At 42.4% G+C, this 25,577-nt stretch overlaps 2 protein-coding genes across 5 annotated transcripts in view; one reads left to right on the top strand and one right to left on the bottom strand.

Annotated features, from left to right (window-relative positions):
• b3gnt2b (UDP-GlcNAc:betaGal beta-1,3-N-acetylglucosaminyltransferase 2b) overlaps positions 1-10,320 on the bottom strand; it is a 28,452-nt gene extending 18,132 nt beyond the window's left edge. The window contains exon 1 of one of the 4 annotated variants that reach the window (XM_061789336.1): positions 10,199-10,320. The gene's annotated coding sequence lies outside the window, so the exon portion shown is untranslated. Of the gene's footprint in view, positions 1-8,560; positions 9,002-9,095; positions 9,395-10,198 lie in introns of those variants that run through there. The other 3 variants (XM_061789334.1, XM_061789335.1, XM_061789337.1) reach the window with 3 other exon arrangements.
• Positions 10,321-19,242: 8,922 nt separating this feature from the next.
• LOC133485852 (protein FAM161A-like) lies at positions 19,243-22,950 on the top strand. The gene is made up of 4 exons (XM_061790167.1): positions 19,243-19,373; positions 20,361-20,617; positions 21,577-21,747; positions 22,170-22,950. The coding sequence occupies exons 1-4, from the start codon at positions 19,311-19,313 to the stop codon at positions 22,825-22,827; spliced, it is 1,149 nt and encodes a 382-aa protein (XP_061646151.1). The 5' UTR covers positions 19,243-19,310; the 3' UTR covers positions 22,828-22,950.
• Positions 22,951-25,577: the final 2,627 nt, after the last annotated feature.

Genomic DNA, 25,577 nt, shown 5'->3' on the forward strand with positions numbered 1-25,577 from the left:
ACCAATGTAATAGGCATGCCAGGCCACTAGTTGGCGATGTCACTTTGTGAAGAAATTAGTTTTATAAATTATATTTTATAAATATAAATGTCTTCATTTTCCACTTTATGGTAGGTTAGAGAGGACGCGCCAACTATTATCGGAAAGTTGAATGGGTGCCTAGCTTAAAAAAAAGTTACGAAAATTCAAATATTGATATAATAAGTCTGATACCCGAGTGTACTTTAATATGATACAAAAGTTTTATGATGTCATTTATTCTGTACTGCACAAGTCTGCTGTAATTGAACATATACTATTTGAACTGGAGTTTAAAACCTCCAAAATAGTGTATTCGTAAGACAAAACACCATTTTGGTCATTGCCTAAAAAAAGAGTGAAGGTTGCAGTGTCATCAGGAATACTTTATAGTACGGTCGTGTTGGGCCGTCACCATAAATAGTCGCTACCCACGGGAGTTTCCGTCCCACTGACCTTAAAACACAAGCGGGGCTACCCAAGTTATCGAAATCAGAGGAGCAACTAAGAGACTTGAGATGTATCGAAACGAGAACGACGTGGCCCGGTGAAGAATATTTAGTATTATTGGCCGTTGTTTGCCTCTCGGCCTTCCTGGAAGCGGGCCTAATCTTGAGTGTCTGGAGTCATGCTGATGAATACTTAATGAGGCCAAATGCATTAGGTGGAAAAAAAAAAAAAAGTCCGGTCGCAGAATGTAATCAGCAGATGCATTTTATGCGATATGTCCTTTGGTGGGCGAGTATGACAACGTAGCTAATACAGCAGTGCCTTGAGATACGAGTATTATTCGTTCCATGTCCGCACTCGTGACCCAAAACATGCCCATCTCAAATTATCTCTCCGCATTGAAATGAATGGAAGTGCCATTAACTGTTCTGCCAATCCCCACCCAATAAATTTTTTTTTTTTAATATGTGAAATAGCGCTCTATAATATTGTACTTTATAAAAATAGAGTAATAACATAGCATGTTAAGAATTAATCAGTTTGTGCATCCTGGTGTAACGCTTCAATTCATTGTGCTGCTCGTTCTGGTGTGCCAGCCTTGGCCACCGAGGGGCAGTATAAAAGAGTAAATAAATAAATACAAATATTAAAAATCCCCACTACGCTCAGCGACTCAAGGTGCAATAATATTGGTCGTTTTTTGCAGCGGATAAAGAATATATGCCTGTGAGTATTGATATCGTATGTCTACACTGAAAAAAGTTAAACACTGCATATCGTGAAAAAATAAGTAATCCATCACAGTTAATATTTTAGCTTTGATTCAATCAAAATGATGCATTTCATATATCCTGAAAGCTTTTATTTCCTGTAAACTATGTTTGAATGTTGGCGCAAACATTACCAGCGTTAGGCAAAACATTAGCTCTTGCTAACTTAGTTTAGTTTAGAAACATGGCAGCAAGTTTCATTCCTCATACACACGCACACAAGCTTCACACAAGGCGCAGGCTTTTACTGTCGTAATTTTACAACGTTTTATGGCGTCTTTCTGGTTTATTTGGGAGCAATATATACATTTAAGCAGCAGCTCTCTCTCTCTCTCTCTCTCTCTCTCTCTGGACAATAGTACGTTGGATTTGAGGGCTGAATAATTACATCCAGTCGAGGACCGATACATGCTCAAAAACATAAATGGCATTAAACTAACCGTAACGTGACCAAAATGCTAATGTAATTCATTTTTATTCACAATATAAATTCTTCTGCCCCGCTGTAAATTGAAATTACAGAAAGCAAAATCATCACTTGAAATGAGTAAACTAATATTTTTCAACAATTTGAATTTTTCTTTAAAAGTAACGAGTGTCAGCTTTGTTATACTTGTTTCAGTGTACATGTGTTGCTCCACTGTTTGTGTTCAAATATAAGTTGCTTAAAGGGTTATAAGACTGCGACTATTGATGCTAATCGTCTGTGGCGTTTTCTATTATGTGTTAGTATCTAGCTAGCGTGGGCATTCCTAAGGCAAAGTTGTTTGTTTGTTTGTTTTAAAAACAATGTGAAATTCTCTTTGTTGTATATTGACAGTAAACTTCAACTGGAAGTGGCAGTAAACAGCTTAAAGGCCTTTTTTTTTCTTTCCAAGAATTGCTCAGGAATTGTTTTATCTGCCAAACTGTTGCTTATCTCTGCCACCATTCAGCGCTCGTATCACAAGTTTGCGCTCGCAAATCAAAACAACAGCAAGTCAGATGACTGCTGCGGTCGATAACGTTTTCAATTTTAACTAATTCACTGCCGTGGATGTTTATATTCATCAACTGTAATCCAACCGTTTACTGGCGTTGGCGTGTGTTCTGTATTTGTCAGGTGTCTTTTTTAATGGCTAGAGGAAGAGGTTCTCGCCCAGCTTGTCTGGGAAATTCCCGTTTGTAAAGCACTTTAATAACTAAGAGGCATTGCGTCAATTTAGATTTGAGATGAACAGAGTTGAAGATGAAGATTAGGGGGTGAACGTCGGGCTTGTCCATCGATTATGAGGGACAGAAGTGCGAACATGTTGGAAGTGGAACGAGTTTAGGCACCTCACACTCAAACATGTACATGTATGGTATAAACAGATCAGTATGGTATAAACAGAGTATGTGGCGCGGTAGGTAGTAGAAAGGGTGTGTCGCGATCGTGAGATCGTAGGCTGAATGGGAAATTCCATGGGGAAAAAAAAATAAAAAATCCACATTCAGGCCATGCCGGAAATCAGCGTCACAGCACGTTTCTTAGTTGTATATCTGTAAATAAATTATTATGCCATCTAAAGCCCTTTCTCAGACTTGTTTTTTTTTTTTTTTTTTTATATGTTGTATATATTTATTTCCTTTTGTTGTTTTAAAGGTGCTATAAAAATAAAGTTATTATTATTATTATTATTATTGAAACCAAACCATATTCTACTAATATAATAAAGAATGGAAAAAGCTAGAATTTGTTTTTTTTTTTCTGGTGAAAGAGTCTATTCTTTCTTTTGGTAGGTTCGGTGCTCATATTCTGATTCTGATGATTTTGATTCATATTGTCACAGAACAATATTCTGTGGTTCTTGAAAGATCAGTCAAACTCATCTAAAACGGCCGGCAATACAGAGAACTCTGCTTTGAAAAAAAACTTGCAATGAATGAATGAATGAATAATGATGAGTGTTATTGGTTATATGATCTGAAATAAAGTAAAGTACTCAATGAAAAAACTACTTAAGTAAAGACTAACTTGTGAATAACTTCAAATGTTTTAATTTTTATTTTTTTATTTTATTTTTTTAATCAGAACATTAACATCAAATAAAATAAAAAAATAACAGTAATATGGGAGTCGACACACACCTGCCACCATTTCAATTTTTAACTGCCCCAAAACCAACAACACATACATTCGTTTAAATGACTTCATGAAGAAGCCGTTTGCCGAGCAGATTTATTGATTGTGTGCGCAACACCATCGGGATAGTGCTAATTGTGCCATATCCACTGCCAAAACAACAATAGAAACATCTGCAACTTACCGCAAGGTGTTTGAAGTGGGCTGAAATATCCAAGTTTGAGCAGTCACAATTTAAGAGCTGCATGATAAAGCTGTTGTTTTTTTGGGAGTCTGTAAAATAAACGGTCGCGCGGCTGTTTTTTTTCCTCCCAAAATGAATCATTTTGATTGGTTGGCGAAGGATATGTGCGCGGTCATGTGATCGCCTTGTGTCGTCTGATAGGTGAATTGGAGTCAAATGGCATTGGTTTGATTGGGGCAACAGGCACCCTATGCGGAATTCGAAGAGGAGTCTAAAAATAGACGCGCACATGCAAGGATGAATAAATAAAAGTAGCGAACGGCACGTCGGTCATTTTAACGGAGTAAAAGTATCGATCCTTCTTCACATAAATACTCAAGTAAAAGTAAAAAGTACGGTGCATTTAAAGCACTCTGACAAGTACAGTTTATGGAAAATGTTACTTGAGTGAATGTAACGTAGTAACTGTAGCGCGTTACGACCCACCTCTGCCTGTGTGAAATATTTCTGTCCAGGTCCAACAATTTCAATTCTTTTTTTTTTTGGGTTATTCGCTTAGCCTTCTGACTGCGGCATGCACGCAGGCGAGCGTTTCCCAGCGTGGGCTGCGTAAGTTGCTGTTTGACTGTTGCTGCTCTGGCTGCCTTCCTTTAATTCTCCGCATGAGCCTCAAAAACTCGGCGTACATCGCCAATTCTTTGTTCTTTAAATATCGTATTAAAGTCATTGTGCTGAAGGCTTTAACGTGCTCCCCACTTGAGGTCTTCTTTCGTGGCGTGTGTTGCAGGACGCAAACTTTACATCACTCTCACAGATAGCATCAAAGTCCCACACGGCAGACATGTTTGTTCGGGTTTGCCGTCATGCACCTGCACACAGTTGATCGTTTTTTTTTTGTGATTGTCAGTGAAAGGCATATGCCGATCACGTACTTTGACTATCGGTGGCTGAACAATCGGACCACCACAAGCAGATGGTGAACATTTCTTTAAAAAAAAAAAAAAAAAAAAAAGGAAGTCGGCTCTGCTTGCTTCAAGCCGTTTATTGCCAGTCAAAGTTGAACTTTACTGCCAAACGAAAACAAACAAAGACAACTGCACACATTGTGAATTTAGAAAAACTACATAACTTTGCCTTATACGAAAGTCCGCTAGCTTAACTCACAATGCAAAACGGCATTGACAAAGTTTGACAAACCTAGCAACGATGTTGCGGTCTTATAACCCTTTAAGCAACTGCTATTCAAACATAAATAGTCCTGCGACACACGTCGACCGACAATATAGCAATACTTACAGGCATATATTATTTATCCTCTGCGAAATATGACTAATATTACTGCAGTTTACTGAGCAGTTGCGACCGTCTTCTTTGTTTCAATTCAAATATATTTACTGTATTATAAGCGCGCACACCAGAAGGAGCCGCATAATGAAATCATCATGATATACAAACTGTCTTCATTTTTCTTCTGTGCCAACTGTTGGGCTTTCGAAAGGGGCGCTTTTGCTTTTTTCCCCCTCTCTCTTTTGGAGGGATTTGGCGCGGTGCACGTACGCTGTCAGGAGGTCGAAGTGGTAGGTAGCTTAAAAAGTCTGGGAGAGGATGCTATAAAATGCTTTGTTGTGAAATTTGGTGGGATTTGAGGGGGTGTGCCAACTGTGTCAGGATCTTAAAGGGGACATGTGGCTTTAAAGGTCTGGGAAAGGCTACTATAATCTGCTTTGTTTTCACTTTATGGGAGGGTCAGGGGGGGGTGCGCCAACTCTGTGGGAACATTGATGCATGGCATAAGTTTGCAAGAGGCTGCTATAAACGGCTTTGCTTCTGTTTCGCCAGGGGGTGGGTCAACTCTGTCAGGATGTTAAAAGGGTGCGTGGCTTGAAAAGTCTGAGAAAGGCCACTATGAAATGCCTTGTTTTGACTTTTGGGGAGTTTGGAGGGGTGCACCAACAATGTCAGGATGTTGGAGGGGATGCGTGACTTTTAAAAAGGCTGCTATAAATCTCTTTATTTGACTTTTTAGGGTCTTTCTTTTTCCGGATGACCATGGGAGAGAGGTGACGTGTCGGTGTTTGGGGAGGGGTGTGGGGGGGGGGGGTTGCGTGACTGGTGGTGGCTTGGCTTTTTCCACTTTACTCCTCCAAATGTGGTGTTGCTGACCAACGTGAGTGTATCATGCTGTTGATGTGATTAAGAATGTTATGGTGGAGTCATATGAGGCAATAGACAGCAGCAGGAGGGCTAAAAATAGCCCCCAGTCACCACAGATGACAACAGACGTGAAGTGTGTCAGTCAACAAATAATGATATCACCATATGTTGCACCTTTCACACTACAATATTACAGATCCATACTGTAACATACGCGTACGTATCAATGTAGCAGAGGAAGACAAAAAAATAAAATAATTGAAAATAATAAATTCAAGTTCCCGGCATACTGAAACGGTCAGTTATATTGATAATGTATCGTGAATGATAACGATGCATCACAGGATTAATTTTGTCAAGTGTCCAACTACCGGAGACAAATTCATTGTGTGTTTTTTGGACATACTTGGCAAATAAAGATGATTCTGATATTCTTTTGTCAAGTTGTATCAACAATGTATCATGTTACCATACACACACGATGTCGATATTTTATCCCACCCAGTGGCATCTATAATGCATCATGAGATAATCGTGATATCCATATTTTGTCAGTTTTATCAATAACGGTTCATAAGTGATAACGACACCACACAGCAGGATATCGACCGTTCAATTGTATTGATAATTAGGCTTTACACGAGCGGGATTTTTGGGCCCGATCGCCGATCAGCAAGTTTTAGAAAAACGATAACCGATCACAAGATGGAGCAACGTGTCTATTTAAATGACCTGTTCATTTACTGTATATACTTGTGTACTTAATTGCTCAAAAAATTATATTTACAATAAATAATGTATCTTTGTTCCTCTATTTATGCCAGTGAGGCATAGTGACATACAGAACAAATGAATGGTGTTCTATTCGATGGCAGGAAGTAAATACTAGACTTTACACCGATTTTATCAGGCTGATCGGTATCCGCCGATTTTATGTTGATCGACTGATTGGCTTTACTGTCATAACTTGCCGCATGGATCGGCTCCGCAAAAGACTTGTACTCCGCGTCGCCGCGTGCACAGTATATTTGAATCCAAAAGCTAGTTTATTTTTAGCCTTGTCGCGTGTCTTTTGACTTAGTAGTGTAAATATCTGACAACCAATGAAGTTATTGATAAAAAATAAAAAATAAATAAAAAAGCACTATGTCAGACTACTGCAATAAAATCTTGTATTCCGATACCACCGCATCCCGTTCTTTTACGATCATTGGACTTTATCTTGTCAACTCAAATGCAACCGGATACACTTTGTTACCGTGGCGACGACAACAAGAGTGGAGCGCGTCGACTTTGTATTACAAGGACAAAATGGGGGAAAACGTGTGTTGGTGGTCACCGGTGCTCAGGGCAGGAGAGGACGTTCCTTTAAGGCTTGCTTGATGTATGTTCCCGTACTTTGAATACGATATGGCTCACAAGCAGGCAATAAAATGTTATGTAGCCTAGCAACCTAGTGGTATCACGAACGGTTGTACATAAACATGCCGCCGTTCTCTCGAATCATGCTCTAAAGTTTCGGGTGAAGTAATTTATTTAAAAATAAAGTAATTCAATTACAGTAAGTTAGCACCCACTATTTCTGTCATGTGGTAATGTTGGTTTGACCTGACTGATTAGAATACACCATCTGACTAAAGCAGTGATTTCCAACCTTTATGGACCCAAGGAAAATATTTTACAATTGAAAAATCTCACGGCACACCAACAATCAAAAATGTCACCAAAAGTGGATACATTAATTAGTGTATATCAAAGTACGGGAACATACCTGAAGCAAGCCTTAAACGAACATCCTCTCCTGAGCTCCGGTGACCACCAACACACGCTTTCCCCCATTTTGTTCTTACAAACGCACGGTGGGATCCATTATTGTTGTCGTCGCCATGGTCACGGGTGTATCCGGTTGCGTTTGCGTTGACACGAGCCCAGTGATCGGGAAAAAACGGATGCGGCGGTATCGGAATACAAGATTAACAATATAACTTTATTGGGCGTCAGCTATTTACAGGACTACGCCAAAAGACACAGGACGAGGCTAAAAAATAAACTAGCTTTTGGATTCAAATATACTGCGCACGTTGGCGACGCGGAGCAAATGTCTTTTACAGAGCCGATCAATGACGCCATTGATCGGATAGACGAATTATGACATTCAAGCCGATCAGCATAAAATGCTAATTATCGGCCTATACCGATAAAAACGGTATAAAGTCTATTGATAATGTATTATCAGGATATTATTTTGTCACATCTTAAAAATAAATGTATCACAATAGTGCGGTTGCATCGACAATGCACTTTAAGACATAACGTTACCATGCGTCACGATTTTGATATTTTGTCCTGTCCAATTGAATCAACAATTTATCACGAGAGAGAACGATACATTACATCAAAATCGATATTTTGCCCAATCCCTAGTCTGTGAAGTCACATCAAAATAAATACATTTTGGCAGTTTTCAAAGTCGGGATGTTTTATATATTTTTTAGTCCAATTGTTTCGACAATATATCATCAGCATATTGATATTTTGTCCAGTTGTGTCAATAGTTTAGGAACAATATATAACGATATGGTACATCGCTCTCAAGATTTGTCCTGTCCAGTTTTATCGATAATGTATCATCATGATGTTATTTTGATCACTTATATCGCTAACGATGCAGTATGTCACCATATCAATATTTTGTCCTGTTCAGTTGTATTGATAATGTGTCGTTATGATATTGCTATTTTGTCCGGTTACATCGGTAATGTATCCCAAGAGAAAATTATTCTCAGTCCCAGGTGCACCGCTGATTTAATGTATCCTCAAAATATTTGTCATGTCAAATCTTGCCATATGATATTTTGTCCAGATGTATTGATAACATACCATCAGCATATCGATCGTTTGCCCTGTTGTATGAAGAAATGGGGGGAAACAAATAGTAAAGAAGCGTCCCTTCAAGACCACTCAAGTCCAACTCAACTCAGTTTTGTCATTTTTCGAACTCCAAATCGCATCGGAAAACAGTTGTTTGCTTGAAACTGCATCCATTATTTACAGTAGATGGTATCAGCCGGTGATCAACACTAAACTCGCTGTCTTCCAGGTGAAAGTGAACGTTCAGTTATCACGTATCGACAAGAATACTATAACAATATTATCCATTAGCTCACGCTGTTTCCCCCCCGTGACTCCATCGAGTCGTCGAGGACGTTTTTTTCCGGTACAATTGATGACCAATTGAACGATATAATAAATAGCAAGTACGTTCGACTTTTTTTTCCTCTTTCTTTTTTTTTTTTTTTTTCCAACGCTCGCTGCTCCTACTTTCTCCTCGTCGCTTCGCCGGCCATTTGTTCGGAACCAAAAAAAGTGCGTAAAAAAAAAAGAAGGATTGTAGCTGACGTTTCGCGGCAGTTACCTTTCCCGGAAGGTTAGCTTACTTTTTCGTGGGGGCCGCCTCACGCTGCTGCTTTCTCCCGGTGCCCGACACAAACTCCTCGGCGTCGGGGGGGGGGATTCAACACTCGCTCGGCCGCTTCAGGCTCCTCGCCAGAAAACCACCGCCCCCCCGGGCCCCCTCCCCAAAAAAAGGTGCAATAAAACAGGGGCAAAAGAGCCGTGAGAGTGAAATAAGTCCACCGGGGTGACGACGGAGAAGACGAACTGTTGCTTGCTCGCTTGATTCTACAGACGGAGCGACTGAACTGACTCTACTCGAGGTTTTATGACGCGTGGGGCGTGACCGGGGGGCGTGTTTTTGGGCGTGGCTGGGGCGGGGCAGCCCACAAACATGCCTTCTGGTCTATATACATGTAGTGGCGCTTTGACTTTGGAGTTAATCAGAATCAGAATCAGAATCATCTTTATTTGCCAAGTATGTCCAAAAAACACACAAGGAATTTGTCTCCGGTAGTTGGAGCCGCTCTAGTACGACAACAGACAGTCAATTGACGGAGAACACTTTGGAGACAGAAAGACATTGACAATAACAAAAAAACAGTCACTGAGCAATAAAGGGTTGCTAGTTATCTGGTAATGCCGGTAAATTATTATTATTATTTTTTTTTTGACAATTGTGCAAAAAGATGCAGAGTCCTCTAGCACTTAGAGCAGTTCGAATGACTAATATTGCAATAGCCCGGTGCAATAACCATTGTGCAAAGGGCGCCGAGACTTCAACGAGTGTATGCGGTTTAAAGTGACGAGTAGTGCCATAATCTGGGACAATGTCGATTGTGCAAAGGTTGCAGATACTCCTCAATCAGTGTGCAAATGGAGCAGATGCTACTCTGGCATGAGTGGCCAGTATATGCAAATAGTGCAGCATGGCGAGACAACTACAGTGAGTGCACGAGTAATGTATAATTGGCCCCACAGAAATGTGACAACGAACTCAAGTCAAAAAATTGCCAGCATGTTGTAATGAAATTATAGGTTAAGTGTTTAAGAAGTTGATTGCAAGAGGGAAGAAGTTGTTGGAATGTCTGCTAGTCCTAGTTTGCATTGATCGGTAGCGCCTACCTGAGGGAAGGAGCTGGAAGAGCTGGTGACCGGGATGTGGAGGGTCCGAGAGGATTTTGCACGCTCTTGTCTTAGTTCTGGCAGCGTGCAAGTCCTCAATGGTGGGTAGGGGGGTTCCGACAATCCTTTCAGCAGTTTTGATTGTCCGTTGCAGTCGGAGTTTGTCCTTTTTTGTAGCAGCACCAAACCAGACTGTGATGGAAGAACACAGGACTGATTCGACTACCGCTGTGTAGAACTGTCTCAGCAGCTCCGGTGGCAGGCCGTGCTTTCTCAGAAGCCGCAGGAAGTACATCCTCTGCTGGGCCTTTTTGAGGACGGAGTTGATGTTGGTCGCCCACTTTAGGTCCTGAGAGACTGTAATTCCCAGGAACTTGAAGGTCTCGACGGTTGACACAAGGCGGCTGGACAACGTGAGGGGCAGCTGTGGCGAAGGATGCCTCCTGAAGTCCACGATCATCCCTACAGTCTTGAGCGTGTTCAGCTCCAGGTCGTGTCGGCCGCAACGCAGCTCAAGCCGCTCGGCTTCCTGTCGATATGCAGACTCGTCACCGTCCTCGATGAGGCCGATGACAGTGGTGTCATCTGCAAACTTCAGGAGTTTGACAGTCGGGTGCGCTGAGGTGCAGTCGTTCGTGTAGAGAGAGAAGAGCAGCGGAGAGAGGACACAACCTTGGGGCGCCCCAGTGCTGATGCTGCGTGTGGATGATGTGGCCTTCCCCAGCCTCACCTGCTGTGTCCTGCCCGTCAGAAAGCTGTAAATCCACTGGCAGATGGCAGGTGAGACGCTGAGCTGGAGAAGCTTGGATGAAAGGAGTTCAGGGATGATGGTGTTGAACGCTGAGCTGAAGTCCACGAACAGAATCCTCACGTAGGTCCCTGCACTGTCGAGGTGTTCTAGGGTGAAGTGCAGTCCCATGTTGACTGCATCATCCGCAGACCTGTTCGCTTAGTAAGCAAACTGCAGGGGGTCAAGCAGGGGACCTGTGACACTCTTGAGGTGGTCCAGCACGAGACGTTCAAAGGACTTCATGACCACAGATGTCAAAGCGACAGTCCTGTAGTCATTTAGACCCGAGATTGCAGGTTTCTTGGGGACTGGAATGATGGTGGAGCATTTGAAACAGGATGGCACTTCATACAGTTCCAGAGATCTATTGAATATCTGTGTGAATCTTTTGTTGTTTGAAGATGCGTCTCACATCCTGTTCACGGATGGTTAACGCAGAAGTCAGAGGTGTGATTGTGGTCGGGGGTACAGCCGGGTGGGTGTGTGGTGTGAAACTGTCCTTTTCAAATCTGCAGGAGAAGGTATTCAAGTCGTTGGCTAGTGTGCCATTGTTCTCAGCTAGTGTGCTATTGTTCTCAGCTTGAAAATACAGTACGTGGTAGTTAGGTATGTAGCTAGTTTGCTAGGAAGGTGTCTGATGGTACCAAGCTGCAGAAAAATTCAAACGCCCGTCTGAAAACGTCTCACCTGTTAATTGAGCTGAGGGACAGCTACATTAGGTGGTGTTGGCAGGTAGTTTTGCTGGGCACTTTTACATCCACGAAAGATGAAAAACGCTGCTGGTCTTGTCTTTATATCTTCCCCTGGCCTCCATTAGTAATATTAACCGCCAACTGATTGAATCAAGTTTGTTAGTATTCAAGAGGCACGCGTCCACATTGTCTGAAAGCCTTTTCGTCTCCGAAGCCAGAACATTCCACAGCACAGAAATCAACCACAAGAAACTGCAGGAAAATTGGAGCTTTCACGTTTACAAGCAGGCTCCAGTCGACCCGTTTTTGAGAGGAGATTAAGGGCAGTTGCATGTGGAGACTGTGGGTCATAATACTGCGCATGTTAATTTTGGTCATTCCTAGGCCTGTATCCTGGAATGTTACAATGACACAACAATTTTATATTCGAGACACAGAGCTGCAAGAAAACAGCCCACTGCAGTAAAATGGAGACTGTGGAGTCCAATAACTAATCAGCATGGTAAAGTAGCATGTTTGCTTATTTTTCTTATTTCTGGACATATATCCTCAAATTATACCGTGACACAATGATTTGATATTCAAGAGGAAATAAAGCTTCTATTTTATTCGGGAGGAGACTAAGGACAACAAGAAAATGGGCCACTACCATAAAATGGAGACTATGGATTCTAGTACCGCAGCAGCAGCGTAAGCTAACATTAGCATGTGGTTATTTTTGTCACTTCTAGCCATACGTCCTCAAATGTTACAATGACACAGTGATTTTATATTTGTATTATATTATATTTTATATTTTATATTTGAGAGGAAAATATGGGCAGCAAGAAAATGGCCTGCTGTAGAAAAGTTGAGAGTGTGGCGTTTCACACCACAGCCACAGGGTAAGCTAAAATTAGTATGTATTTATTTTTGTAATTTCTAACTGTGTATTCTCAAATATTACAACGACACAAAAAAAATACATATTCAAAAGGAGAATATCGGCAGCGGGAAAACAGGGCTCTATGGTAAAACAGAGAGTGGAGTTTAACACCACAGCAACAGAGTAAGCTGATGTTAGCACGTGTTAATTTTTGTCCTTTCTCGCCGTGCATTCTCAAATGTTGCAATGACGCGACAATGTTATGCGGGAGGACACTAAGGGCAGCAACAAAACGGGCCACTGCGGTAAAATGAAGTGGAATGTAATACCACAGCAACAGAATAAGCTAAAAATTTGGATGTTTGCTATTTATTTATTTTTTTTCATTTTTAGCCATGTATCTCAGAATATTACAATGATAGAGAGATTTTATATATCGGAGGAAATTGAGGGCAAGAAGCTTGTGAAAGACATTCATGCAGGTCACGGTCATGGTAAAGTTCCAATGCGACCAAGCGTGACAAAGTGTAAAAATGGTTTAAGCATTCAGGATTTTGCGGTCACAAGAGAAGCTTGGGAACGTAGTCAAGTGACAACTGTGACCAACAAAGTATCCATTCAATATGTATTCAGGACCGAAACCATTTAGACATTTATAGACCAGTGGAAGAACTTTAAAGTCTATTCTATCGCTGACGCCAGTGTAGAGACTTCCGAATTGGAGTAATATGCTCTGATCTCTTTGTTTTGGTCAGAACCTGAGTTGCAGCATTCCGAATGAGCTGCAGCTGTTTAATGCTCTTTTGGGAGAGTCCAGTCAGAAGACCATTACAATAATCAAGTCCACTGGAGATAAAAGCACAGATGAGCTTCTCCTGGTCTGTTTGGAACATGCAACCCTTCACTCTGGATAAATTCTTCAGCTGGTAGAAGGCTGTTTTGGTGATTGATTTGATATGACAGCTGAATTTCAGATTGGAATCTATCGGCACACCAAGGTTTTGTGTCTTTGGTTAGGTAGTAGGTAGATACTGGAGCGTCAAACAGGGCGGGGAAAGGGGACAACTGACCCAGGGGCCTGAGCATTTTGGAGGCCCTTGGCTGTCCGGCAGGGGTTCCTGTCACCCGTCCACCACCCCATTGACAAAAAACCTTTGGAAAGAAACTCTGTCCGCTAGTTTGATCGGTGGTTGGTTGGTAGATTCAGTAGTCCAGGTCTGATGAGAGTCAGACCCAAAGGTTCTTGGACGCTGAGGGCAGTTGGCAGTTTGCTTTGTAGTTGATCAAGACAAAAGCAAGCAAAACATGCTTGAACTGTTTGTAATGTAGTCCAAAAATAGCAGCTGTTTCTGGTCCATCTGCATCACATCCAGCTTGGATGCGAAAATTGTTTGTGCGATTTGCGCGTGGAGTCTCCTCCTTGCGGGGGCAACAATGGAGGCGTTTGTCACCATGTCGCCAGGACCCTGGCAGCGATGTCCCCGGGTCCTGTGACTCCTCGCGTCTACGGCAACAATCCACGCGCTCTCAGAAGGCGATCTGACCACAGGACTATGATTACAAAAGATACAAAATAGCACTGAGCAGATGACTCAAATCAAAGGAAATGAACTCAATAGCTTCTCTTAGGGAACTCAGACATTACAGGTGGTTCGTTAAAAGAACGTATTGACAGTGGTGTCCAGTTGCTTTGATTGTGGCTGAATTCCTTTCAGCAGTGGCTCCAGTTGTGGCTAACAATTAGCCGTTAGCGTCAATTCCACTTGTGGCTAATGATTAGCCGTTACCTTCAACTGCGGTGACCCTATGTGATTGCCTTTCTCGCGGCGACCTTGAAAGAAACCAAGCCTGCCAGTGAGCTAGTTGTTCATTCCCACGTGTGTCAATCATTACAATATCCGTGTCGTGTTATTTCAGTGGTCATGTAGCTTTTGGGCGTTAGTCTGCCTTTATCGGTAGGCAAGCGTGACAAGATTTGACCAGAGTGAGGTCCAGAAGTATTTGGACAGTGAGGTAGGTAGTTTGTAGTTAGGTAGTAGGAGATAGGTAAGTAACTTTGTAGGTAGGAGTTAAATTGATAAGTAGGTAGCGTTCAAGCCTTGAAGGAGTGTCGCCTCTCAACTGCTCACTCAAATAAGTGCTGAGTGTGTCTTTTTCCCACTTGAGCCACAGCAAGACGCCACAAGTTTTGCAACGGAGCATGTGTGTGCGCACGTGTGTTTGCTCCCCGACACTTGCACGCTGCCTACCTCCCGTTGACAGAAGCAGATACGTTCAGACAGAGAGCGTGTCGATGACTCACGCCACTCGCACTGGAAAACTCAATCGTGAGCAAGGCACGAATTCCAGCTAATTGCGCTAATTCCAAAATGTCGATACAATAACGGGGACCCTCCATCTGGTGGTTCACTGCCCCACTTGGCCCCCCAATGCAAGCGGACTGGAACGCCGAAAATTAATACAGCACCAAAATTTAACAAGTTGTCAACATTTTGAGTTTTGTTGTCGTCCAAGTGTGACAGTCGATTAATGAAATGGGTAGCAAACAAGAACCCATTTACGAGTTGGCACGTCAAGTTTGACGAGAGAGGACCAGACCAATAGGTCGGTGGTAACCCACGGCATATTTTCTTCGCAGGTAATGGAACATGACATGATGCATGCATGCATACCACGCTCATATAAATTAATAGCAGAGCCTTTTGGTTGATCTAGCTAAGTAGTTCGTAGGTGATAGTTTAGTAAGGGGTATGGTAGGTAGGTAATTTTCTTAAGTAGGTTATCTCAGAATCAGAATCAGAATCAGAATCATCTTTATTTGCCAAGTATGTCCACAACACACAAGGAATTTGTCTCCGGTAGTTGGAGCCGCTCTAGTACAACAGACAGTCAATTTACAGAACACTTTGGAGACATAAAGACATTGACAAAAAACAATTGTGCAAAAAGATGCAGAGTCCTCTAGCACTTAGAGCAGTTCGAATGGCTAATATCGCAATAGTCCGGTGCAATGACCATTGTGCAAAGGGCACTGAGACTTCAAGGAGTGTATGCGGTTTAAAGTGACGAGTAGTGCGATAATCTGGGACAATGGTTGTGCAAATGTTACAGATACTCCTCAATCAGTGTGCAAATGGAGTAGATGCTACTCTGGCATGAGTGGCCAGTATTGGTCAAAAACAGATATGCAAATAGTGCAGCACGGCGAGACAACTACAGTGAGTGCACGAGTAATACATAATTGGCCCCACAGAAATGTGACAACGAACTCAAGTCAAAAAATTGCCAGCTTGTTGTAATGGAATTATAAGTTAGCTGTTTAAGAAGTTGATTGCAAGAGGGAAGAAGCTGTTGGAATGTCTACTAGTTCTAGTTTGCATTGATCGGTAGCGCCTACCTGAGGGAAGGAGCTGGAAGAGCTGGTCACCGGGGTGGGGAGGGTCCGAGAGGATTTTGCATGCCCTTGTCTTAGTTCTGGCAGCGTGCAAGTCCTCAAGGGTGGGTAGGAGGGTACCGACAATCCTTTCAGCAGTTTTGATTGTCCGTTGCAGTCGGAGTTTGTCCTTTTTTGTAGCAGCACCAAACCAGACTGTGATGGAAGAACACAGTACTGATTCAATGACTGCTGTGTAGAACTGCCTCAACAGCCCCGGTGGCAGGCCGTGCTTTCTCAGAAGCCGCAGGAAGTACATCCTCTGCTGGGCCTTTTTGAGGACGGAGTTGATGTTGGTCGCCCACTTCAGGTCCTGGGAGATTGTAATTCCCAGGAACTTGAAGGTCTCGACGGTTGACACAAGGCAGCTGGACAACGTGAGGGGCAGCTGTGGCGAAGGATGCCTCCTGAAGTCCACGATCATCTCTACAGTCTTGAGCGTGTTCAGCTCCAGGTTGTGTCGGCCGCACCACAGCTCCAGCCGCTCGGCTTCCTGTCGATATGCAGACTCGTCACCGTCCTCGATGAGGCCGATGACAGTGGTGTCATCTGCAAACTTCAGGAGTTTGACAGTCGGGTTCGCTGAGGTGCAGTCGTTCGTGTAGAGAGAGAAGAGCAGCGGAGAGAGGACACAACCTTGGGGCGCCCCAGTGCTGATGCTGCGTGTGGATGAGGTGGCCTTCCCCAGCCTCACCTGCTGTGTCCTGCCCGTCAGAAAGCTGTAAATCCACTGGCAGATGGCAGGTGAGACGCTGAGCTGGAGAAGCTTGGATGAAAGGAGTTCAGGGATGATGGTGTTGAACGCTGAGCTGAAGTCGACGAACAGGATCCTCACGTAGGTCCCTGCACTGTCGAGGTGCTCTAGGATGAAGTGCAGTCCCATGTTGACTGCATCATCCGCAGATCTGTTCGCTTGGTAGGCAAACTGCAGGGGGTCAAGCAGGGGACCTGTGACACTCTTGAGGTGGTCCAGCACAAGACGTTCAAAGGACTTCATGACCACAGATGTCAAAGCGACAGGCCTGTAGTCATTCAGACCCGAGATTGCAGGTTTCTTGGGGACTGGGATGATGGTGGAGCGTTTGAAACAGGATGGAACTTCGCACAGTTCCAGAGATCTGTTGAAGATCTGAGTGAAAACTGGAGCGAGCTGGTCCGCGCAGACTTTGAGGCAGGATGGGGACACGTGGTCCGGGCCTGCCGCTTTGTTAATCTTTTGTTGTTTGAAGATGCGTCTCACATCCTGTTCATGGATGGTTAACGCAGAGGTCAGAGGTGTGATTGTGGTCGCGGGTGCGGCCGGGTTGGTGTGGGGTGTGAAACTGTCCTTTTCAAATCTGCAGTAGAAGGTATTCAAGTCGTTGGCTAGTGTGCTATTGTTCTCAGCTTGGGGGGATCGTCGAGAGGTAAATCGGCAGGTTAGCAGCTAGCTTGTAGTTTGGTAGCTATATTTGTAAGAAATAAGTTAGTCAGATAGTTGTTTATTTGTTTAGTCAAGCTAATAAGCGAAGGCCGCTAGTTAGCACCTAGCAACTTTTGTGCCTCAGTCCTCAGTCAAGCACTTTCTTTTTAAAAAAAATATTACCAAGCTCGCGACCCATGAAACATTATCGATCACGTTTGTCACCTCCTACGAGAGATTATTTTCCAAACTGGACTTCCACTCTCACTGCTGCAATCCCGCCGCCGTCGAAGGGAGTTGCGGCAGACGCGGTTGCGGAGCATGCGCGGCGGCCGCCACCCATAGATAAAGCACACACAGCAAACTATGGGGAGCCAGCTCACAAATGCAGATAAGTCATGCACAGCAACTACTCTACAGTCACAATTAGGCCCTCGTGACATTCATTTCATTCTTGCACTTCCTTTTACAAAGGGCGGGAAAAAAAAAGTGGCAAAATTACCAATTTTCTCAGTTCGTCAGAATAAGATTATTAGTCAACAGCTGGTGGGATGGATATAGTTGCTTTCAGCACAACAAGGCACACACACACTGCTTAGGGGAAAAGGTCAAAAACAGAAACTTACATTGCACGTTACAAAAAAACAGTAGCATATATATATATATATATATATATATATAGGGCTTTATATACAGCTTTGACAAGAACAGAACAACAGCACCACCAAGTGGACAAATATGGAAATGGAATTTTGAACAATAGAACAACAATTAAAGTTACTTCCCCCCCCCCCAAGAAAATAGTTTTATTTTCCTAGTTTAAAAAAAACAAAAACATTAGTCATATTTTTGAAGGAAAATACAGTTTTGTAAGATTAAAAAATATTGTACAAGAAATGATATATTTGAAGAAAAATGTAATTTTACTGATGAAAAAGTACTTCTTTCAAAAAGAAAAAAACCTTTTTCAAAAAAATACTGATGAACATGACTTAATTTTTTAAATAATCAGTTTTATCAAAAAGTTTTATTTTCCTAGTTTAAAAAAACAACATTATACAGTCATATTGTTCAAGATTTTTTGAAAATTAGAATTTCAAGAAAAATAGTAAAATAGAAAAAAAGGCCAGATTTTTGTCAACAAAACACCCCCCCCCCCAAAAAAAGTAAGAATAAAATCAGATCGTTTGAGAATGCAATAGTGCCTTGACCTTTGAGCTGAATTGATTCTGTGACCACTTGTAACTCAAAACGCTTTGTATTGCAAATCATCTTTCCCCATTGAAACGAATGAAAATGCCATTGAACCGTTCCAGCGCCTCCAAAAACACCGGCAAAAATCTTTGTAATTTGATTTTTAAGTGAAATAGCACTACAGTACTGTTCTTTGTAAAAACATTCAACAGGCTTTGTGCTGCTTCTTTTGATGTGCATGCCTTGGCCTCCAGGGGGCAGTATACTACATACTGCACAGACAGATTTGATGAAACATCTCAACTAAGATGCAACAATAATAATTTGCTTTTCACAGAGGATAAAGAATATATACCTGGGAGTATTGTTGCATGCTTTGTCTTAATGAGTTGCTACTGCTTGTCTTCAAATTGTTATTTTTCATGATTACGAGTCATCGCTCAGCCAAATTTCCTTTAAAAGCACAGTAAAACAAAAACAAAAAACAAAAAAAAAAAGTAGGTCAATGTTGGTTGATTGTAGAAGTCCATCTGAGCAACAGGTGGACAATATTGTGGGTCAACACGTTAATCTGGTCAATCCCATTGGGAGCATCTGTCTGTCGGGCCCTCCAGTCAAGAGGCATTAAACTTTAACCAATCTAAATCGACCGTTACGCTTTAGCCAGCATCAGATCAGGATCGGACGGGCGCCGTGGCCGCAGAAGTGGCACTTTGGGCGTGGAGGAAGCATCACGATGGCGTTGCGGTGGCGCTCCGACTCTCTGGATGGCGACCGACTCGTGGAACTCTACCAGCGGGTGAGGATGGAAAGGAAACACAAAGGCATTGAGAATAGTCATATCATATTGTTTGCAAGGAAATAAATATGACTTTACTTTCCTAAAAATACATGTTCTCGTTAGAAAAATACTACAGTTTTCTCGTAAAAAATACATTGTCTTTTGAAAAATATAATGTGTACATTTTTTGGGCTGTTTTTTTTTTTTTTTTTTTTTTTAAGTATTATTATTTTAATAAAAACGTTTTCTAAAAAAAAAAAGAACCAAAATATTTTTCTACAAAAAAAATCAGACATTTTTAAATCCCCCCCAAAAAATCTAGTTTTACTTTTTAAAGAATCACATTTCTTGTTCCAAATTATTAAAAATATTACTGTTTCCTGTTTCTTAAAACAACTTTTGTCAGTTTATTGGGTTGTTTACAAATGTCTTGAGTTGTTTTTTTTTTAAAGAATGAATGATATTTTGAGAAGTCATTTTTTCTAGGAAAAAAAAATCGTATTTTGAGAACATTTCTGAGGAAAAATATATTTTTTGGCAAGACAAAAAAAAAATTTGCATGAGTGAAAAAAAAAACATTTTTGTAAGATAAAACAATATTGTACAAGAAAAGATATATTTGAAGAAAAATGTAATTTTACTGATGAAAAAGTACTTTTTTCAAAAAGAAAAAAACAGTTTAAAAAAAAATACTGATGAACATGACTTAATTTAAAAATAATCAATTTTCTCATTAAATTAATTCTGAAACATACTACTGTTTGCGGTCTTTAAAAAAAACATAACTGGTAGACTATAGGGGGTGATTCCAAATGTTCTTTGTTTTTTTGGGGGGGGTGGGTTCATTGTTTGTGGTCCTATTTTCATGAGGAAAAATAAAAAAAATTGTGAAAAAGGCCAACTGTTGAGGATGTCATATTTTTGCAAGACAAAAAAACTTGTATTTAGAAAATAACCTACATTTGGTAGAATAAAAGAGCGAGCCTCCGTTTGTGCACCTGTCAGAAGGACGGTGACCTGGCCGCAAAGTGCAGCAGCGGCAGGAACGACAAACGTGTCCGCAGCTCACTCTCCGTGCACATCTACGGCCTGCAAAGACGGCAGAACGTCGATGTCTCCAGGCACGAGTACGACCACGGGCTGGAGGAGCTGAAAAAAAGTCACCTGGAGAACATGGCGGAGCTGGAGAGGATGTACATCAGTCCCTGGGAGGAAGATGAGGACGGACGTCTGCGGAGAGACGGCGACAAAAGCGCCATCAGGTTAGGAATGCTTTTCGGGACTATTTACCAAAGTAGTTTCATTCTAAGAAAGAAAAAAAACAAAACTTTTTTTTTTTTCCTTTCTTAGAATGAAGTCATATTGTTTCAAAATGCTTTGCTGCCTCAATTTAGGAGCGACACGCTTTTTCTTAGTTAGTTTTTGTCTGTTTTTTTTTTTTTTTTTTAGATACGAATCACCAAAAGCACACTAGCTTAATGCTAACACAATAATGGGGAACGCCATAGACGGGCTAACAAAACTCGGCTCGACGTTGCAGCGTTATAACCCTTTAAGCCACAGATATTTGAACGGAAACAGTGACATGTAGACAGACAATATCACAGTACTTACAGGCAGATATTTTTGATCCTCTGCAAAAAACAACAACCAATATTATTGTACCTGACTGAGTAGTAGAGAGAGTAGTGGTGAGTCTAAAAATGAAATCACATTTTTTTATTTTAAAATTTAATAAAAATGAGCCCTTTAAAAAAACGGTCTCCCTGAAAATGGCCACAATTTCCCTAAAGTGGCCATTTCGAACCAAAATGGCAGGCTTTCTATGTTTTTTCAGGCACGGCTTCTTGAGACTTTTATGTGGGCCTACTCATGACAAACAGAAAGAAAACTGGATTCAGGAGCTGAATTTTCTTGTTACGACAACAGGAGAAGCTTTTCTTTAAAGGGACCCCTCAACATGTCCAAAATTACCCTAAAAATGCAGTTTTAGACCAAAAATGCAGACTTATGACATCATTTCAGGCATGGCTTCTTGAGACTTTTTTTGTGGGTCTACTCATGATAGACACGCCTAGCAAATTTCATGTTGCCAGGTTTGGGGGCGGAATTTTTCTAATCAATGTCAATTGGACAAGATCTCTAGGTCGGGTCCGTCTTTGAGGGAGTCATGGAAATGGCCAAAAAGAATCATTAAAAGGCCTAAAATGTCCGCTCACAGGGCTTCGTCCGCATGCAGGAAGCTTCAGAGAATCAATTCCCAGGAGGAGCTGGATTTCCCCGAGACGTCGAGCGGCTCCGACCAATCCGAGCTGTCTGCGGAAGACGGCAGAAGAGAAACGACGCCGGACGCTCCCAGGAGGACTTCGACGCCGGGGCAAACCTTCGACGGGTCGGTCAAACAACTGAATAAATTGTACCCCTTTTGTAAAGTTTTTCAAGAAGAAAAAGTAGCAATCTTATGAGAATAAAGTTACATTTTTCAAGAAAAAAGAGGGAATAAGTAGTCAGTTGACAAGAATAAACTTGGATTTTCTAGAGAAAAATAAGTTGTAATCTTTAGAGAGAGAAAAAAAAAAAAAAAAAGTATTTCTTCGGCGAAAAAAAGGCAGTAATCTTGGGTGAATAAAATGGCATATTTGTTTTTAGAAAAGAATTGTCATCTTATGGGCATTAAGTTATTTTTTTTTTTCAAGCATAAACTTCATTTTATTTATAGTCTTTCCCCCCCCCCCCCAAAGAAATTGCGGCCGCTATTTCAAAATTGCGATTATTGCGGTGATTATGACAAATGTCGTCGTCTTCCCCCACCAGAGAGAGTTCGCTCAGCCCAGAGGACATGATGATGATCCGGCAGCACCTCGGGGTCCGGTCCAGCTCGTCGGGTCCCAACCCCCAGAGCGGTCTCCTGCGTCAAAGGGGCTCTAACGGGCGGCCGGGCAACTCTAAAGTCACGGTGCCCAGACCTTTCCAGATGATGCTGCGAGAGGTGCGGAAGGTGCGCACCCGCTCTGAGTTGGAGCTTGAGAACGCGCTGCTCCGACGCGAGCTGGACGAGCTCAGGGAGTGCCAGAAAAAGTTCCGGGCCTCGCCGGCGCCGGCTCACGTCCGCCTGCCTCTCTACGACATCATCGGCCGCCGGCCGCCGCGGCCCTTCCACTTCCTGGAGAGAGAGAGGAAGAAGAGCGAGGCCAAGATGGCGGCGGACCTGGCCGGCGCCGGAGGACCACAAGGTGGGCGGAGGGCCTTCGCAGCTCGGCGCGTGCCCGTCTCGAGGTCCGCCTCCGGGGCTCGGAGTCAGCGGTCGTCGCCCACCCCGAGCGGGGCCCCAGACCCCCGCCGAAAGTCAGATGCCTACAGGCCTCAGAGAGCTCCGTCGCCCAAGGCGGCGGAGAAGCAGCCGGAGGTTTCCATCGAGCTGGTCAAACCGGGCGAGTGGGCCCACGTGGACCCGATGAGCAACGGGAAATAACAGGCTTGTCTCGGCGTGTGCTAACCAACTGTACTGTACATTGAATTCGTTTTAGCGGGTTTAATAAAGAATGAAGAATATCAAAGTCGCTGAAACTTCATTTTACTTGTTTTGACTGACAGATGGTGTTTACAAAAATCTAACCCGGACGCAATGGCGACAGTGAAACCCGGAAGTACTTACGGTTACAATTTCTTTTGCCGGAAGTCGCGCCTCGGCCGTAACATAAACAAAAGTGCGTGAGTTAGGTGAGTTATTTCTTCTTTTTTTTTTTTTTCTTTGCCAACTGTACGTCGAGCACGAAGCAATAAGTTTGAACTGCAATATTCAACCTCTTTTCTCTTTTTCTACTCTTAGGAAGTTAGCTTTCGTGAATGTTTTGCGTTTGTTTTCACGTCGGCTTTGGAGAGCACGTTGGCGAAAAAGTTCGATGTGCTTTTTCTCTGTTAAAGTTTGGGACGCTTCGTTTTACTAGTTTTAGGTATGTTACTAAAAAATTTCAACCGCCTGTATATTTCAAAATAGAGGATATCATTGTATAGAGAATTAAACAGGCCATTTGGCGGCCTCATTTTCCGGACCACGTCGAGAGCAAGGTAAGAACAAGCTATGAACGCGTGAACAAATGTATAATCCTGTACGTGTACACCACACAGATTTTTATTTTTTATTTTTATGTGGTGCATAGCTAATCTGGAAAGGAGGAGGACATCGCAGTAGTTGAATCTATAAGAAACAAATGCATGGGTTGGAGTTTTGGTACCTGGGGTTGTTATCGTGGAGGTGTTGCGTAGGTGAAAGAAGAAGGCTGTTTTGGAAATGTCTTGAATGTGAGCAGTAAAAGGAGAGGCTGAGGCCCCGGTTTGGAACGGTAGCGCTTGGCATAATTGTGCGGTTGTTGAGGTCATTGAGATCGGCATAACAAGGGAGTTTGGTTTTTGGCCCAACAACCAGCAGCTCCACTTTTGTTAGCAGTAACTTTGAGGAACTTGTGTGCCATTCAGCTCGTGCTGGTGAGCAAACAGGATTCAAGGGGAGTGATTTGCCAACGGTCGTCGGGAGTGACAGGTCCAAACCCCGATTCCAAAGAAGTTGAGACGTTGTGTCAAACCTAAATAAAAACAGAAAACAATGATTTGAATATCATTTTCAATCTACGTTCAGTTGAATACACTTCAAAGACATAATATTTCATTTTCAAACTGATGAATGTCGAGAGTTTTTTTGTTTTACAAATATGCTCTCATTTTGAATTTGATTCCCGCAAGACAAGACTGAAAAAGTTGAGGAATGCCAAAAACCAACTTTGGAACATTCCACAGGTGACCAGGTTAATTGGAAACAGGTGAGTGTCATGATTGGGTACAACGTTTTTCTGGACACTTGTATGACAACATGCTTCGGCTCACTCCTCCGACAAAAGGCCTCTTAATACTCCCGCGCTCGCGAGGCCGACAACGCCCGCATTGCATCACGTGACCGACGAATTGGCCCACGCGGCTCCTCTGCGCCACTTGACGCGCACGCGGCAAAAATTGTTGCTGCGCGTAGAATGCCGTGGAGATCATCTCTCGTGATTGGTCCGTTTTAGTCACATGCTGTGATGACCTACTCAGCTTGCCCCTTGGTTCTACATACCATCTATGCCGCCGCCGCCGCCGATTTTGCAGCATAATTAAACGTATCACGTGGTCATTTAGGTGCATTTGCTCTAGCAGACAGTGTTCCACGGTCCCCATTGTTGTTGCTTTGTTCCTTGTTACGGAAAGTAAAAACGGCTACCGGAAATGGCCCAAAAATGCAGAGGAAACGCCACCCTGTGGCGTCCTAGCCAATACCAGCCGCAGCGACACCCCCGACTTGGAGGAGAACTGCAGATACACGTTCAAAACTGCACGCGTGGGTTGCGCTCGAGTATAAAAGGCAAGCAGCACCGCGCCGCATGAGGAACTGTTATTGAGGCTTATCAATTACATTTGTTTATTAAAAACTGCATTTTCCACCATTTCTTTTTTTATTCAAAAAATATTTTGTCTTCCAAGAAAGTAAGGTACAATAAAACCTCACCGAGAGAGGAAAAAGTCCTGTACCCCAGTTTATATGATTTTGCTCTTGAATTAATCACTTCAAACATTTTAAGTAAGAGAATACATTCAGAAATAATATATTTTACACTTTATGTTGGAAAATAAGTTGGTCAAACATTGTTTTATAATACATAGCCAAAAAGACGCAAAAATGCAACGCAGCACATACTGTATGTGGTAGATACTGCTGCCTGTGATTATTCATATGGCCAACAGGTGGTTTCATGTGCACATTAAACGTCAAGAAATGAACCATTACTCGAACCGATGGCTCAAGTGTTACGATGCTTCATGAAGCAGACATGTAAAACACCAAAGGCATGAAAAAGGTGAAAAATAAACAAAAAAAACATCGTAGGGAGGGTCTGGGGGGGATCCTCCCGCAGAGAATGTTTTGGATTTTAACATAAATGAAGGAATCTGGAAGACTGAAGAGTACAATAAGGCAAAATAAACATTTTCTTCATGCAGAAAAGCATTTATATTCACCGCTCCAGTACATGTCGATGTACAAATTTGGTGGCTCACCGCCTGCTCATCTCGGCATATCTGACTTAACATATATTGATAACGGTCAATAAACAGTATATGTATCACTACTAGACTTTACACCGATTTTATCGGCCTTATCGGTATCGGCCGATAATTTGCATTTTATGCTGA

Source organism: Phyllopteryx taeniolatus, chromosome 11 (genome assembly GCF_024500385.1).
Source record: "Phyllopteryx taeniolatus isolate TA_2022b chromosome 11, UOR_Ptae_1.2, whole genome shotgun sequence".
In the NCBI taxonomy this organism is placed as follows: domain Eukaryota; kingdom Metazoa; phylum Chordata; class Actinopteri; order Syngnathiformes; family Syngnathidae; genus Phyllopteryx; species Phyllopteryx taeniolatus.